Source organism: Planococcus citri, chromosome 5 (genome assembly GCF_950023065.1).
Source record: "Planococcus citri chromosome 5, ihPlaCitr1.1, whole genome shotgun sequence".
NCBI lineage: Eukaryota > Metazoa > Arthropoda > Insecta > Hemiptera > Pseudococcidae > Planococcus > Planococcus citri.
The window spans coordinates 5,526,578-5,544,553 of record NC_088681.1 but is presented as its reverse complement, the minus strand read 5'-3'; the positions used below and the strand labels follow the sequence as shown (position 1 = coordinate 5,544,553).

The 17,976-nt window shown below is 40.0% G+C and overlaps 1 protein-coding gene across 2 annotated transcripts; it reads left to right on the top strand.

Moving 5' to 3' along the window:
- The first annotated feature begins 5,954 nt into the window (after window positions 1-5,954).
- LOC135846474 (protein PRRC2C-like) lies at window positions 5,955-12,119 on the top strand. Of its 2 annotated transcripts, XM_065365583.1 has the most exons (8): window positions 5,955-6,059; window positions 6,176-6,241; window positions 6,339-6,406; window positions 6,492-6,585; window positions 6,686-7,284; window positions 7,360-7,587; window positions 7,676-8,032; window positions 8,198-12,119. In XM_065365583.1, the coding sequence occupies exons 4-8, from the start codon at window positions 6,506-6,508 to the stop codon at window positions 10,309-10,311; spliced, it is 3,378 nt and encodes a 1,125-aa protein (XP_065221655.1). In that variant the 5' UTR covers window positions 5,955-6,059; window positions 6,176-6,241; window positions 6,339-6,406; window positions 6,492-6,505; the 3' UTR covers window positions 10,312-12,119. The 2 variants fall into 2 exon arrangements, with proteins under 2 accessions (XP_065221655.1, XP_065221654.1); XM_065365582.1 differs by having other exon boundaries at window positions 7,676-12,119.
- The last annotated feature ends 5,857 nt before the right edge of the window (window positions 12,120-17,976 follow it).

Genomic DNA, 17,976 nt, shown 5'->3' with positions numbered 1-17,976 from the left:
ATTCGCAAAACTTATGTGTTGAAACGAGTACGAACTTGTCTGCTGAAGTTGTCACCGAGTCGGATGGCGACTATTTAGTCACCACCAAAGAGTCAATTGAAAAAACGAAAGCGAAAATGCCAGAGAGTAGCAGGCCGATAGCGCAAATTATTGAAGACCTAACCAAGATGGAAGTGAAGCTGTCTCCGGATTGGCAGAAGAAAGTCAAAATGGTCTGTAAAGCGTGGAAGAATAAGCAAGGTCAGCCAATGGAAGAAACCTCAAGCGATGAAGAAACAACGAAATCGAGCGATGGGGCACCAGCCAATCATCATGAAGTCGCAGTCAATCAGGCAGCTGCAGATCAGAGTAGCACACCAGAGAGTGACGTCATTGATGAGAAGCGGACCGATCCAAACACTGTTGAACCGTTAGTGAGAAGCCAGATAGAGAACTTCGATCAGGCTAAGACCTGTGTGGTACCCCTGCGGTTCGCGGATTTAACCCTATTTACTCAGTTAGATTCTGGTGCTACACCTAATATCATGTCAGAAACTTGTGCCAATAATCTAATAAATAATTATAAAGAGAAAATTGAATTTATTTATTTAAAACGAGTACTTCAGTGTAGATTGGCTAACAACCAAGTGATAAGAACGTGGAAAAAGGCAATAGTAGTGCCATTGAAATTTGGCAAGCATAAGATCAAAGTGCCATTTTTTGTGATGCCTGGTGACAACAAATTGCTACTGATTGGCACGAAATCGATCGAGAAGCTAGACATAAAAACAGACGTAAAGAAAGATACTGCTACGTGTAGGCCACCTGGCACTCACAGAGCTGAAGAGGTTGTATTTGCAAAGAGAAGCGAATATCGGGTTGAAGACATGTATACCAACCAAATACAACTTGAAGAAGAGTACCAAAAAGAGACAGTAGAAATAGTTTCACGAGCTGATTTACATAGTTTTTTTAGAAAGGATGGAAGGCCTAAAGACGATGGGCCTGAAATCTTTGAAAGAAACCTGAGAAGGTACCTAGGTGAAGCAGTTCGTGAAGGAAGGATTACGAAAGCCGAGTCTGAGGAGGCACTCGAGGAGCTGCTCAAATTCAGAGATGTGTTTAGTAGATTTCCGGGTAAATACAAAGGAGCTATGGTGAAATTGAAGTTTGTTGACCCTAACAAAATTCCGAACTTCGTAGGGCCTAAATACAATCCGTCAAACAAACAACTTGACAAAATTAGACGTGCTTTGGCTGACATGGTTGAGCAAGAGGTAGCAGAGCCGTCTGACACGACTTACATAAATCCATTAGTGCCCAACGAGAAAAAAGACGGAAGCGTAAGACTGTGTTTAAATCCAGTAGAGTTGAACCCGATATTACAAACTAATTACAACGAGGCGGGCCTCTTAGATAGAATAATTACCTCAGATGGAGAAGCCCGTTTCTTCACAACGTTAGATTTCACGACAGCCTTTTGGCAGTTGGTACTGGATCCAGAGTCGCGCAAGTATACTGGTTTCAAGGTCGATGGTAGAGTCTACCAAATGATAAGACTCCCATATGGCTTGAAAATTTCATCTGCGGAATTTGTAAAAGTAATTAATGAAGTAATACCGGATATGCCTGGAGTTACGAAATACGTGGATGATTTGTTGCTAAGGTCACTCACCTTCTCAGAGATGCTGAGGCTGTTGAAAAAAGTACTTGAGTTGTTGCGTGAGCATGGGCTCAAACTTAACCCGAACAAGTGTAAATTCTTTGCCAGTTCCACCGACCATCTTGGCTTCAATATCTCAACTAGAAGCATAAAAAAACAGAGTAAGAAAATTGAAGGTTATTTAGAGTATATACAAAAGAAGACGTTAAAGAGAACTGGTAAAGTTAAATTAGGTAACGTAAGAGATGTTTTAACCTTAATAGGGTTAACTGGTATCTATAGTCGCTTCATCCCTAATTATCAAGATATTGTGAAGCCACTCTATGATTTAACTCGGAAAGGTGTGCCATTTGTATGGGGCACCGCTCAAGAGGAAGCAGTAGAGAAGCTCACAGTGGAATTTACGAAAGAGTTTGAGCTTATGTCACCAGTTGACGGAGAAGATTTATACCTAGATACAGTGTCTACTGAGCATTCGCTCAATGGCGTCTTATACCAAAACATCAAAGGTGAAGACAAAGTAGTAATGTTCGTGAGTAGCGCGTTTAAACAACATCAGCAAAATTATACGTTAATTGAGCGCGAAATGTTCGCTTTGGTAAGAGTAATAAATAAGCTCCAGCTTTGGCTCCATGGTAGGCGGATACACGTGAGAGGTGACCTCCAGTCAGTCGTGCACAAGTTTACAACTCTGGCTAAGGTGCATAGAAAAGCGGCTGGCTGGATCACAGAGTTGAATTGTTACGACCTCGTGTATGATTTGAAACATAAAGTAAGAGGTCAATGGTACGGAATTCAGGCGCCTGAGTTGACAGTTTACGATACAAATTGGACAAACATGGTGCCATTAGATGTGTCATTTGTAGAATTGGTAAAAGATGAAGTCTTGGATCACCTGAGACGCTTGGACATCTTCCAGAGTCGTGATAGGATGTGTACTAAAATAGTGCGCAAACTGAACGCCTCAGAGCTTGATATGACTGCAAAACAGTTAGAATCAAAGAGAAGAATGCAAGCTAAATATGCAGTGATCAAAGAGAAAGACAAAGAATTGCTATTCAGAAAATTCAAAGATGGCTCAAGAATTCCAGTGATGCCTGACGAGTTGTTCAGGGATACCATTTTTTACTTGCACGAGATGTATGGCCATATTGGAGCGCATAAACTAGAAGCGGTCTTTAAACGATTATATTATTCACCAAATATTGTGAAAACTACACGAATTATTACGAGCGAGTGCATCACTTGTAGAAAGACCAAAGGTTATAGCGAGAAGAAGCGCTTGCAATTTTCACAAATAGAAGCGTTTAATATAGCGGATGTCATTTCTGCGGACCTGTGTGGACCAATAGCGAACGAGTACGGAGAGCCCAAGTATATGTTTGTCGCAAAGTGCGTATTTACGTCGAAAGTGTGGATTATTCCACTGGAGTCAATTCCAGCTGAGACAGTAGTGCACGCGATGGAAACTGTGCTAAATGATATAGAGAAGCTGGGCCACAAAGTTCGCAAAGTAATTACAGACAATGGCAGCCAATTTAGGAGTGAGGCGTGGAACGAGATGCTCACCGCGAATGGTATAAAAATAGGCCATACTACAACTTACAACCCTCAGTCTTCTCTGGTTGAGCGCACAATGCGCATAATTGGAGATAGGCTGAGAGCAAAGTTGAACGATGAGCCCGAGAATGACGAGTATACTCACCACGGTTGGCACGTGCATGTTAAGAAAATAGAGTCTGAAATAAACAATACCCCTACTGAATTTGGCATAAAACCGAATGAGGTATGGGGCATCGAAGATGAGTTTTCTGCCAACATGCCAACCAAATTGGCTAAGTTAAATTCTAAGTACCTGCTCAAGAAGCTGCAGCAGGACCAAATCGAGAAAAATCCTAAATCTGTGACTACCGAGACGCTCATGGAAAAGCCTATAGAGCTCTCAAACCTGATACGTGACGAAGATGGTTATTACTGGGCAGCCGTTGATGGAGCTTGCTCAAACAACGGTTCCAGTGATGCCATAGCAGGTATAGGGGTGGCTTGGACTCCTACTGGAGAATTTAATATATCCGAAAGAGTAGACCACCCTAGGTACCGGAATACCAATAATTTGGCCGAGGCGATAGCTCTGTGCAAAGCTATGAAAGTGATGCTCAAACTAGGTGCAAAAAGAGGAAAAATATTTTCGGATTCATGCTATTTAACAACAGCAATAAATTATAATGTAGAGAAATGGAAGATCAATAACTGGAAGAATGCTAGTAAAAAACCAGTTGTGCACCGAGAAATTTTTCAAGAAATTTTAGAATTGAAAGAAAAGTTTGAGAAGTTTGAGTTAAAGCACACACCTGCGAGAAGCTTCGATCGTAACAACCATGCCGCTGATAAGCTAGCGCGTAAGGCGGTGTATACACAAGAGTTGGTAGACCTGCGAGTTGATGAAATGACCGAGCAGCAGGCGTTAATTTCATTTATTCGAGAAAAGAGAAAGCTACAAAGATCAAGAGATGAAGTAGCATTTTATAAAATTAAGGGAGACCCAATTTGTTACGAGGAGGGGGAATTAGTTATGCTTACGGAACACAGACAGAGCTCATATGATAAAGGAGTCTCGAAAAAATTGTTTCCTAAGCGTTTTGGGCCTTACATGGTCATGAAGCATGTCGGAGATAATGCATACAGAGTAAGAAGCATAGCTAACGAGTCTGATGAGCAAATTGTCAATGCTAGGCAAATGACAATTTATTTGAATTTAGAACAACAAGAGAAGCTCAAAAATGATCCGAAATTAAAGTCAAAGACAGACTCAAGGCCCTTAATTGAAAAAATTAAAGAGAAAGTAACGCCGAAAGAGATAGAAAGGTCAGAAGTTGACGAGGAGGTCGAAGAAGAGGTCATTGACTCTAAAATACATGATCAAGCAGCAGAAAGAGCAGCTAGGCTATTGGCTAGAGAATTGCGAAAGAAAGAGCTAGAACAAGCTGAGGAAAAGAGAGGAAAGAAACTGCAAGAATTCCAGAAACTCAAAAAGCATGCGAGACGCAAGTTAGATGATAAAGAAAACGAGAAGATCGCTACGTGCATTAAAAAAGCCGTTGGTTTGACAACAAAGGCTGGAGAAATACTTGCGAACGCGGAAAAGAAAGATAAAGATAGAAAAAGAACGAAAAAGTTGAAGCCAGGTGAAAAAGCACCTGGATCAGACGATCCGGATTATGTACCACCTACAAGCACGAAAAGAAGAAAAAAGAAAACAGTAAATTTTATAGCTCTGGAAAAATTAGAATCTCATCACCGTGTGATGTTCGTAGAGTTGTACATGAATTACAAGGACGTGCTGAAATAAAAAGAGAAAAAGAGTAGCTGGAATTCGAGGTACTGGTTGGTGTCTAAATTTTAATCTGTAAATAATTTTTTTTTTATTATTAGTTTTAAATCTTATTTTATTCAAATTACTCGTAGCAATATTTTAATCTAGTTTTAAAAAACCAAAAAGAGCAAGCCATTGAAAGTAAAAGCAAGTTCTATCCGAGTAGCATACGAGCTGTATGAAGAGAAGTAGTACTAGCGAGTAGGCGGGGGGTAGAATGGAACGAACGCAACGAGAACGAAAACGAGCGGCTCCCCGCAACCTGTAGTACGAAGCAGAGAGTAGTCTGCACGTTAGCGAGTAGGCGGGGGGTGGTAAAGAGTCGCACGCATCAGCTGATAAAACTAGATCGGTTGAAACGAACCAACGAACGAGAAAAGTAATGCCAAGGACGTTGCAGTTTTGATGTATTATTGATGCGTGTGATGTAATAACGTGAATGTTTGTTGAAAGTTTGCAATAAAGTGCGTAATTGTAAAAGTTGGAATTTTGGTGCTTTCGTGGTGAATTTTGCGCTAATTGGTGACCGTAAAAGCTCACGTACGCGAGTATATATGCGAAATCGGTTAATTTGGTGTAAAAAGTAAAAAATCGGGTAATTTATTTGAGAAGTGAACAATTGCGGCATGTTTGTTTCGGTAAGGTCTAACAAAGAAACCTAAAATCAAAATGGCGTAAGTCTATTGAATATGGTTTTTAATTCGCTCGTGTTGTATTTTTCCGTTAGAAAAGTGAATAAAAATTCGAAACGTGTTGATTAGAAGAAAAATTCCAGTAAAAGAGTAGCTCCTCGTGTATTTCGACTGGGTAAGTTGAATTTGTTTATCCTCGTGTGCAATTAATTTCATTATGTTACACGATACGTCATGCGTAAGTAGTGAAAGATTATTAATTTAGTGTGGTATTTTTTGCACACAGCCGAAGAAGCTACCGGCTATACGAGAAGCGACGTGGTTTTTTCTCATATTTCAACGAGTTGGAAGAACGATAGTAGTCAAGTCGTGGCATGAAATCTTTCGACGAAATTTTGTTTCATTACAAAAGGTAAGCGAAATGCACAGAGTAAACTATCATAAATTTAAACGTAGTGCTAATTGGAAGTACGTGTAATTAAAAATGAACTACGAATAGCATATTGAGATGTTTGTTACCTGTTTCAGCTGATTAGTTGGACGTTCGTGTGTTAAATATTCGTTTGACGAGAATTATATCGACGCTGAAATAAGGTAAGCTGAATTTAGAAACACCTATGAGTAGCTTGCACGTACCTACGAGTAAACCAAGATTGTTTTGAAAATTAATTACCTGTCGGTTGTTTTACAGTAGTAAGACGTATTGGATCGTGACTGGCAAATTCAAGTAGCTAGAAGTGATCTTCTAATTAGACATAGGTAATTAAGATAAATAGAGTAGATTAAGTGTAGCAACACGAAAGTGCATTTGAACTTACCGGTTTTTTCGTTGATTTTCTCACAGTTATTGACGATACGATGAACGACGCGAACGAAAGAGAAGACGTGCCGAGACGAGCGTTTGTTTGGGATGATAGTAACAGCAGCACATCCGAAAGGTAAAGATCTTCGATACCTGTAGAATAGAGTAAAAATTAGATTATTCCCGAGTAGCATCGATAATTAACAAAGTACGGTGTAATTGTTATTTAAATTTAGCGAAGAGGAAGATGACGCAACGCATTACCGCGTTTTCCGCTGCCAGCTATGCGGACAGGCCATTGGTGAAGGCTCGAGAAGCAAAAAATCGAACTCCAGAGCCCTCGCCTTGCCATGCGGACATCAGTTGCACAAAAAATGCATGAAAAAGCATAATGTCGAGGTGCCGGGTGATTGTCCGGTGGTCCGGTGTAAAAAATCCGGTAAAGTCGATCCGGCCACATGGGTAAAATTACGAGGTGGCACGACGGAGATTTCGAGACGGGCCAACGAAGATAACGAATCGCTGCGGGAAAGATTGCGGGATGCGGAACGACAGGTACAAACGCTGATCGAGCAAAACGAGTCGCTCATGAGAAATACGCCGAGAACCGAATTGGAGCTACGAGAACGCGAGCTGAAAATCGCAATCGACGAAGCGGTGCGTCTGCGTAAAGAATTAGACGAGCTGCAGGCTACCGCTACTGCACTTGCTGATCGGAATCGGGTCCTCCTACTAGCGCATGAAGGCAAGGAAGAACCGACGCCAGAGGAGCTGGTGGAAGACGCCTACGCGATCGAGAAAGAAAAACGAGACTTTGACGTGCGGTTCGATGCGGGTAAGCTTAATAAAGAACGAGTAGGTTCACGATAAACGAGTAAGCTTATATTTTACGTGTTTTTGTGTGTCACAGAAAACAGAGCTATCCGCGACAGACGTTACCAGCAGTTCGAGGAAGCGTTGCGCGAGAACGACACGAGTTTCGAACGAGCATTAAGCGCAATAAGTCGAGCGCGTAGCTTTAATCATATTGAAGACCACCGTGTCATGATGCTGCTGGACCTGGATCGCCAAGCAGAGGAGCGCGAGATTACCTTGACTGAGATACTCGATGGTTTGGACGTTGTGCCGGTGTTAGGAGGTAAGCGTCGGCAAATATAGCTTTGATCTCAAGAAATGCAACGAGTAGTAAACGAGTTGTGTCTTCTCTTGTGTGTTTTGCTAAGTAGGTGTTGAGCTGCCGGTGGCTATGCAGATGATCGGTTTGAACAGCCGTTTAGAGGAGCTGTCAATTTCTTACGAAGACATCTTCGAGCTGTTGAACAACGAGACCGAACGAGCACGGATCACCGTAAGGCGGTTGCAAAGACAAGCGGAAGCGAGGCCATCTACGACCGAGGAGCCTGCAATCGACGAGCAGCCCGAAGCAATAAAAATAGAGGCGGTAGAGCAGCCTATAGAAAACGAGAAGCCACCGACGCCAAGTGTTGTTATTCCGGTCCTGTCACCCGAGGTTATCTCGAAAGTTAACAGAGGAGCCTCGTTAAACTACGAAAGCGTCGAAGACTTGAGTACTCCGAATTCGGGTAAGAATAGCGAAGTAAGCCCTCGAGCTGACGAAAGAGTGTCGAGACGTGTTACACGAAAGAGAACGAGTGAGAGTACGTCGGCTGAGAGCTCTGCGTCCAAAATATCTCGTAGTAGTGACATTCCCGATGGGGTACTAATTGCGTCTTTAAAACTGTGTTTAGAAAGAGCAAGTAGAGACGATTTACGTGGTGAAATCCAAAGGCTGTTAGACATGCGAGGAGATGCTGAAAATGATGCAAAACCGAACTCCGATGAGGCAGAAAACCTGATTCGGAAAACTCTGCTTGAAGCGAAAGTAAAGAAGCAAGAGTCGACACCGAAGACAGAGAAGCGACCAGTGGACGTCGTGACGGGTACGCCAGCGTCAGACGCCGACAGCAGCACAAGAAAAAGTGAGTCTCGTTCGAGCCGAAAGGATACGACTACGGAAGGTTCGTCGTCAAAGAAATCTGTCCGTTCGAGTGCGTCGAAGTCGGGCGTTTCCGGCGTCGAGTCGATCAAACGAGGCAGATCAAGGAGCAGCTCGTCGAGTAGCTCAGACTCCAGTTCTTCGAGCTCGTCACCCCCGAAAAGACCTCGGCGCAAAGCCGCAGCAAAAAGAGAAGCTCCGGCAAAGAAGAAATCAGTATCAAAAAAGAAAAAGCCGACGCCGCCGAAGAAGAAACCGGCTGCGAAGAAAAAGGCCCCGGCACGAAAGAGAACGACGAAAGGGAAACCTTCGACGAAAGAGGAGCCCTCTGTGGAAAAAGAAATAACCCCCGAACGAGCAGCTGAAGGAGTCCAAACGAGGAGTAAGACGCGCAGCGAATCAAAGTCGGTAGAAGAGGGAGAAATTACTCAGTCGAGCCAAGAGGTGCTCGAGCTGGCGGCGAGTTCGAACGAGGTGGAGGAGCTCGCGGCGAGCACGCCACCGCCACCGCCAAGCGACCCGGCCCCGTGTCAGCCACCGCCACCGCCGAGCCCGGTGTTACGAGAACAGCTACCGGGTGTTGCCCAGGTAAACGCGCAGGAACGAGCGCGACTAGTACTGATTGAGCGAGAGGCGCAATATCGCCATAATATTGAAGAGATGCTGCGCGAGCTTGATCAACAAGAGGTGAATGCGCAGGCGGGCTACTTGGAGCCACTGCCGGTAGAAGAGTGCTTCGTACCGGTCGAGCAGCGACCACCACATCCCGCCCCAGTGTGGATTTTGGCTAGCTTCCAGGTGGAACCGGACGGGCAGCGATATTATCGTAACGTATGGTTCCCGGTCACTCGCGATACGCTGCAATTGGCCATGCAGAGCAGAGGGATCATCTTAGATGATAACTTGACGGCGCGGGATGATTCATTTTACGAACGAGACGGAGCAGCGGGCCTGATCGGACGATACTGGCGGGAAGGAGTAGCTTTCTATGGTATAAACTCGTTTATAGTAATTGGAGATAGTTTAGCGCACGCGCTAGTTAGCGAGATAATTTTTCAAAACCGAGAGGAGAAAGAGGCATGGAAGATCCACCCCATGTCTGGCTCTCGAATACCGATTACGACGATAAGGAAGAATCTTCGGAGATTCGTACTGCGGTCGCCTCAAAGGGTGATTATGTCCATTGGTCAGTACGAGACAGAAAAAGAGGAGCTTGAAGAGATCAAGATACGCATCAGAGAACTGTGGCAGACTATGTTTAGACATGGAACTCGCCACATCTTGATGGTACCGCCGGTAACGTGGCCGCAGTGTCCGGTGAGGAGGAACGAGTTGAGACAATTTCTACGAGAAAGCCCTGGTGATTATTTCCCAGGCAGGTACGTTTACCTAGAAGGTCTCGAAGAGGTGGTAAATCGAGTCCCTCCGACAGTATTCCGTGGACCGACTCCATATCTAAATGAGCACCAAGTAAGCGAGGCGCTCGTGCGAGTTTTCGAATATGCCAGTATAGAGAGAAGGCACGCTTACGGCCACTTGGCAAGGGAGCGCGATCCACCGCGACCTACGGATGAGCAGCGTCGAGATCAAATTGATAGAAGTCACGAATTACGACGACACGACCGAGAAGCGCGCGGACACGTGGACAGAAACGCGGTAATGGAGAGATTGGCGCATGAAGTCCATGAGAGAGATCTCATAGACAGAGTGCAGGCGCAAGAGTATCGAAACCCGAATCGGAGACCGCTGCCGGAGCCGAACATGAACGTCCGAGAATTTGAACCGGCACCGAGGCCACGAGTAGCTCGGGAGGATCGAAGGTGGCAGCAAGCAGCGCAGGATAGACCAGCGGCCCAAGAGCAGTGAGTAGCTCGCGATGAACGAATTCAGGCCATCGTGCAACAGCCAATTCGACAAAATGTCCCCGAGCAGCAGCGTCAGAACCCCGAGCAGCAGCCAGAGAATCGAATGCCGCAGCCAGCAGCGGTACCGGCGATTGGTGTTGGTCTGGGTAGAGGACGGCTAGCCGAAAGAAGAGAAATTAGACGACGAGATGCTGAGATGGCTCAGCGCCAAAATAACCAGAATCTGGAAAATCACCGTCGGTAAAGAGTAGCGACCGGAAATGGGTTAGAATTCGTCTGTAATAGTTCCTAGTTGAGTCAAAAAGAGGAGAAGACTGTAAATTTTGTTATTTTTATAATTTTTTTTGAGAATGTAATTGTTTTTTTTGTTTTCGTTTGCCAAAAGAGAAGCCAAAAGAGAAGAATTGGTTCTTCCCATATTGTTTTTTACGAGTAGATGGGATTGTTCTTGTTATTTTATTTTACTTTTTGCATTTTTTGAATGTTTTGGTGCACTAATAAAGAGAAAGTGGTGCCAAATTGAATGTTTAGTGAATTTGTTTGTTGTTTTTTTTTCTCTCCACATGCGTGAATTTTTGTGTTGAGATGTTTTGTTATTTTTGAATTAGGCAAACGAGCATGTAACAAAGAGAAAGATGTAAATTTGGATTGTTTTTTGTTTGTGTTTTTTGTTGATCATCATAAGAGTAGCCAAAATACGAGGTGAAAAATGTGATATAAAATAAAACTTACGCAATGAGTATTGAAGTTTTTCATTTCGCGAACCAATGTGTTTGAACGGGAATGGAACCAAAGAGCAGCTCTACCAACGAAATACCTGTGAAAAGAAAAAAGAGAAAAAACAAAGTACAAAGTTTTTTTTCTCGAAAAATGGTAAAATAGAAGTAAAAATATTACGTCCCGTGACAGGTAGCAACGAGTAGACTGCATGAATAATACGAGTAGCTGGAGTTAGCGTGCGTGAACTGGTCCAGACGTGTTGAAGGTCCAGCACCTGGGAAAAAACAGAGTGTTAATATTCGGAGGTAGACTATGAGTAGGTGAAAGAGTAGTTACCTGAGTCTGGAAGCAGTCAAGTAACGAGTTGAACTCCAGCGAAAAACCTGGAACAGAGAGAAAGAAAAGAGTTGAATTATTCGAGTAGCTCACCTGAGTGGTTTCACAGGGTTCGAGTCAAGAAGAAGTTCCAGAGTTCCAGCCAAGTTCCGGTCCAGACAATGGTATGATGTATAAGATTAGCATAGTGATAAAATTCGATTGTAATATTATTATTAATACAAATGTTTAGATATGTTAATCTTAAGATCGCGAAATTGTACAAAGATTCTGCAAGAGTAGCCAGATAGGGATGTAGGGCCATATAACGAGCAGGCCACTTCTGGCATACGAAGCGGGGCAGGAGGAGCCCAAGTACTCTACGAGACGCTGAGTAGGCCTCTTTTAGGCTGCGTATCCAGTCGGGCCCCCGAGCTATACCCAGCCGGGGCATTATGTAGAGGGTACTTGGGACTCCATGTTACCACTCTACAGTGGTAATTTGATGCCCAGGTCGGAGGCTGCACTGAACCAGGTGCAACGCCATCTGGTGGACTGGTTCAGGGAAGCTGACGGCCGAGAGTAAGTTACAGAGTTGCTTCGCAGTTTTCCAATCTTCTTCTAACGAGCAAGATAGAGCTTTTACGCTAGCTTGGAGAACGTTCATGCCTTTAAGCAGAATCTTTCGTTGTTATATGAATGGTAGTAATTGTACATTGTAGCAACATGTACTATAAACCTTGTTCATGTGCTTGAATAAATATTCAGAGTAAATCACTTTGGTCATTTATTGCGTTGTTATATTTATGAGAGTATTTGGTATATGGTAGAACGGAGTTAGGTATTTGATACCGTGAGACTTAGTCGTTAGTAGGCCTCAGAGCCAGATGGTATAAGTAGTCTGAGGACTAACAACGAGCAAGTGAAGGATTTACCATTACAGTTCTGTTGAGCGGTTGAAAATTTGCAAATAGTTTTTTAAAAAATAAATTCGTATTTTGATTTTTTTTTGGAAAATATTTCCCATTAATTATGCCACACAATATTGAAAGATTTCATTTCTGAAACTGGGGAAATATTTTGGAACACAATAGTGCCAATTTTTGGATAATTTTTGCCAATTTCAAAAAAGTTGAAAAAATGGCCAAAAACTTTTGAAATTGGCAAAAGTTATCCAAAAATTGACGCCAATGTGTTCCAAAATATTTTCTCAGTTTTAGAATTATTGATATCTTTCAATATTTTGGCGTAATTAATGAGAAATACTTGCCAAGTAAAAATTTTCAATGGATGAATAAATTATTCATGAAAAACGATTTGCGAATTTTGAAATTTCAAATATCACAACCTAATTTTGGGCTTAAAATTCCTCAGAAATGCACAAAAAACTGTTTTGTGAGAATATGTAAATTTCGTGCTAATTTTTAGGCCATACTTATTGGCGAGTCGCATGACACTTTTTTTAAAAATCACAAAAAAAAGTTACGTCACAGTTTTGGGCGTGACGTTTTTCAAAACTGTTCAGAGAACACTTTCGTTGAAATATTCGAATTTATCGCGAAGTCTTGACCCATTTCGATTAATCGCATGACACTTTTTCGAAAATTTCCAAAATCATGACCTCATTTCGGGCTTTAAATTTCTCAGAAATCCTCAGAAAATATTTACTCGTGGATTTATTTTGGATTCTTCGCAAAATTTTAACAATTCTATTTTGATTTGTTGCATGACTCTATTTCGGGCTCAAATTTTTTTTCGGAAACATTCAAAAATCATTTTGCTCAAAACATTTGAATTCCTCGCAAAATTTTCACCAGTTTTGATGGGTCAATTATTTACATAAAAATTCCAAACATCATACTTAATCTAATTTTGAATCTGATTTTTTTCAAAGTGTTCAATAAACATTTTTGCCTAAATTTTGAACTCAAAAAGCATTTTTTGTCAAATTTTTTGAATTTTCTGCAGAATTTCAACTCATTTTGGTTTGTTGCAAGTTACTGTTTCAAAAATCTTTGAAATTATGATCCAATTTTGAGCTCAAAATTTTTTTAAAAGATTCAAAAATCCCTCAAACGATACTTTTTCTGAAAATTCCGGTAATGTCTAAATTTTGAATCTTAATTTTTTCGAAAATTTTCAAAAAACATATCTACCTATTTGCCGAAATATTGCAATGTTTTAAAAAAACTTGGAGGATAATAGCCTCTCAGCTTTTGGTTACAAAATTCTGCAGAAACGCTCAAAAACATTTTTTACCTCAACATTTGAATTTATTATTGCAATTTTATGTGTTGTTTTGATGCTTTGAAGTATTTTTTTTCAAAAATCCATAAATCATTACAATAATGGCCCAATTTAGAGCTTAAAATTTCTCAAATATGCTGAAAGAACGTTTTTGTTGAAATATTTGAATTTCTCACAAAATTTTAACCCATTTTGGTAGGTTGCATGGCACTTTTTCAAAAATTGCAAAAATGATGACCCAATTTTGAGTCTTAACTTTATCAGAAATGTTTTAAAGACATTTTTGTTGAAATATTTGAATTTCTTGCGAAGTGTTGACCCACCCCCATGTAGGGATGGGTCAAGAATATCCCTATGGTACCCTCTGCCTGATGTAAAAGGCAACTAAAAGAGAACCAGGCAAGCACGGAGGCCTAGATAGCAGCCCTATCACCTGATATATCTGGCATGGCTGGTAACCAAGTCAGATGAAAATCAAGTTTACTCAAAATAAGCAAATAACAGGAAAGGGAAAGTCTAGGAAATTACAGTGGGAGAGCTGGGAAAATTTTATCACATTCTTGGAGCATGACACATACAAGTTACGGCCAATGGTGTATAAGATCATAAGTAGAATTGACACAAATTTTAACGAAAAAGTGGAATTGTCAAAAATAAAAGTCAACGATGCTAAGGACTACACTGAGAAAAATGTATAGTATAAATTACAATAAATTTATAGTAAACGTGCTCCAGTATTGGAATTATAGTCAAAATTACTATAACTATAGTAAATGAAATACTATAATTATAATAAAAAATACTATAATATAGTAAATATTACCATACGTATAGTATTTCATTTACTATAGTTATAGTAATTTTGACTATAATGCCCAAACTGGAGCACGTTTACTATATATTATGATTATTTATACTATTCAAATTTTTCTCAGTGTATTTCGAAGTACTCTGGAGGGATGAAAATGCACAAGATACTAAAATAGAAGATGAAATAGGAGAAACAGAAGACAGAATATCATTTAAAGAGCTACAAGAAGCTCTGAAAACAGCGAAAAATGCAAAAGCTCCAGGAGAAGATGGCATACCAACAGAATTGTACAAATATGCAAGTGGTGAATTTAAAAGAAGACTGCGACTGCTAGAATTCCTAAACAGGATGTACCAATATTGTACCAAGAAGAAAAGGTACCTGAAGAATTCAAAACAGCGATTGTAATACCACTGTTTAAGAAAGGCAATATGTCAAACTGAAAAACCTTAGGAGGAATAACTCTACTCAACACTTGCTACAAGATATATGTGAAAGAAAATATGTCAGAAAGTCAAAATGGATTTAGAAAAGGAAGATCCTGCACTGACGCAAGTTTTACAGTAAAACTACTGATGGAAAAAAGGATCGAGTACAACCTAGAAACACACAAGTGCTTTATAGACCTGGAAAAAGCATATGATAGGGTCAATAGAAAAAAACTGTTTGAAGTCCTAAACGATGAAGAGATAACATATAAAATGCAAAAGGTAATAAACAGCATATAATATGTGTCATTCCACAGGTAATGGGCCCATTTGGTGGATATTGAGTTATGGGTGGGGAGGGGGGGGGTTAAGTAGACATCCTGAGCAATCAAAAAAATCCATAGGTATTTGAAAATTTGAAAAGCTCAACTTTTGAGAAAATCACCTTCAAAGTTTTTTTTTCTGAAAAAAGCTGAAATTTCATGTAATCTCAAAACCTTCATACCTAAAATTGAAGATTATTGTTTCTGATGTCAAATATTATCTACTATCCACCTGTGATAGTGATTTTTTTACTCAATCTTTTCATGTTTATGAGCATTTTAAGCCTGAAAAACAATGATTGATAAATTAAAATTTCGCATAAAGATTCATTACCGTGTTCAAAAGCAAAAAAAAAATTATTAAATTACATTTTCTGTCAAAATTCAACTTGTAAAAATAAAAATTGTATAATTTTTTTTTTTAATTTCTTCCCAAGGTGCGATTTGAACTCACATCTCCTGTTCCGCAGTCCATTACCAATGCCACAAAGCTAGCGCTGCAGCTAGCTAAAACACGTTTTTGAATGGTATACATGTTGCCACTGGCAACTAGGTGCAGTATAATTTGGGGGGTATTTTTTTGGAAGTCTACGGAAATAATCGTCCAAATGGGCCCTTCTTGGAAAAACTTTAGTTCCGTTTTTCATTGCTTGGGGCGCACCTGTAGCCTTAATACTTTAACACGCAATAGTCGGATATGTTCTACATCGAAATCCAACAAAACCTCGATTATCAATTCTCTCGACTTTTTCACTAAAAACACGATAGGAATGGTTCCTTGCAGAATTGGGGCGAAAAGAATAAAGAATTGGGACAACAAAATCCAAGAACTCATACAAAAGAAAAGATAGGCATTTAGAAAATTCATGAGCACAAAAAGTGAGGTTGATGGTGAAGAATATCAAAAACAATCGGCAACAGTCAAGAGAAAGTCCAGGAAATTACAGAGAGAGAGCTGGGAAAATTTCATCACGTTCCTGGAGCATGACACATACAAGTTATGGCCAAAGGTGTACAAGATCATAAGGAGAATTGATACAAATTTTAACGAAAGAGTGGGTTTGCCAAAGATTAAAATCAATGATGCAAAGGAATATTTTGAAGAACTCTGGAGTGATGAAAATGCACAAGCTATAAAGATAGAAGATGAAATTGGAGAAACAGAGGACAGAATTTCATTTAAAGAGCTACAAGAAGCTTTGAAAACGGCAAAAAATGCAAAAGCTCCAGGAGAAGATGGCATACCAACAGAATTGTATAAATATGCAAGTGGCGAATTTAAAAGAAGACTACTGGAATTCCTAAATAGGATGTACCAAGAAGAAAAGGTACCTGAAGATTTCAAAACAGCAATTGTAATACCACTGTTCAAGAAAGGCGATATGTCAAACCTGAAAAACTACCGAGGAATAAGTCTACTCAACACCTGCTACAAGATATATGCGAAAATACTGGCAAAACAACTGGCAGAGCATGCAGAAGAAAAGCTGTCAGAAAGTCAAAACGGATTTAGAAAAGGAAGATCATGCACTGACACAAGTTATACAGTAAAACTACTGATGGAAAAAAGGATCGAATACAACCTAGAAACACACATGTGCTTTATAGACCTGGAAAAAGCATATGATAGAGTTAATGTAAAAAAACTGTTTGAAGTCCTAAAAGATGAAGAGATAACATATAAAATGCGAAAGGTGATAAACAGCATGTATAAGAACACTAGGATAAGAGTACGAATTGGAAATAAACTCTCAGAACAAGCAGAAATAAACAGAGGAGTTCGCCAGGGATGTCCACTGTCTTGTGTTATATTCAACATGTATATGGATCACATGGTAAAAGAATGGCAGAAAATGAAGCCAAAAGGAATCAAGACAGACAGAAGGCAAGAAATATCAACAGTATTATTCGCGGATGATCAAGCAGTACTAGCCGAAACAGAAGATGACCTATAGAGATCAATGTACAATCTAACAAAGACATCAGAAAAGTATTGTATGAGAATATTGTCAGAGAAAACAAAAACAATGGCTTTCAAAGGAAAGGAACCAGTAAGAAGCAAGATTGTAATAAATGGAAAAATCATCAAACAGGTCAATAATTTCAAATACCTGGGAAACACGATCTCATACCAGGGAGGAGTAGATGTTGTAACCAACATGACGATACAAAAAGTAAAAATCGTCATTAAACAAAATCATTTATAAAGAAAATATGAAAAATACATGAAAGAATAGACATTTATAAATTTCGCGGATTCGCGTACATGAAAATTATAAGTAAAAAATTGAAGAACATTGAGGTACAATGAATTGAAAAGGAATGAGGAAAAATGACAAAATTTTAGCGAGTGCATAAACAAAAATCAGAAAACTGAGCGCGGCCAAATATTATTGAAAAAGCACACAATGCCTCGAAGAATTGGACAATTTTGGCCGTTGCATATGCCCCCTGGCTGATTCAAATTTCTCAAAGCAAGCTTGGAGAAAATTGAATTGGTCATTAACAAAAATAACAAAATTGTGAAATAACAATAACAATCAAAAATTACTTGATCATTGAATCACGTCCAAATTATACAAATAAAAAAAAATAGAAAAGAAAATATAGAACAATATTATGAAAATGAAAACGGGATAAACATTTGACAAAATTGGGTTATAATATCTATTTGTTTCATGTACTTTTCATGTTTTCTTTATAAATGATTTTGTTTAATGACGATTTTTACTTTTTGTATCGTCATGTTGGTTACATAAATGGGGGCCCGTCCGGGATAGAAACGAAACGGTTTGTTATTTCATTTTTTACATATTTTGTTT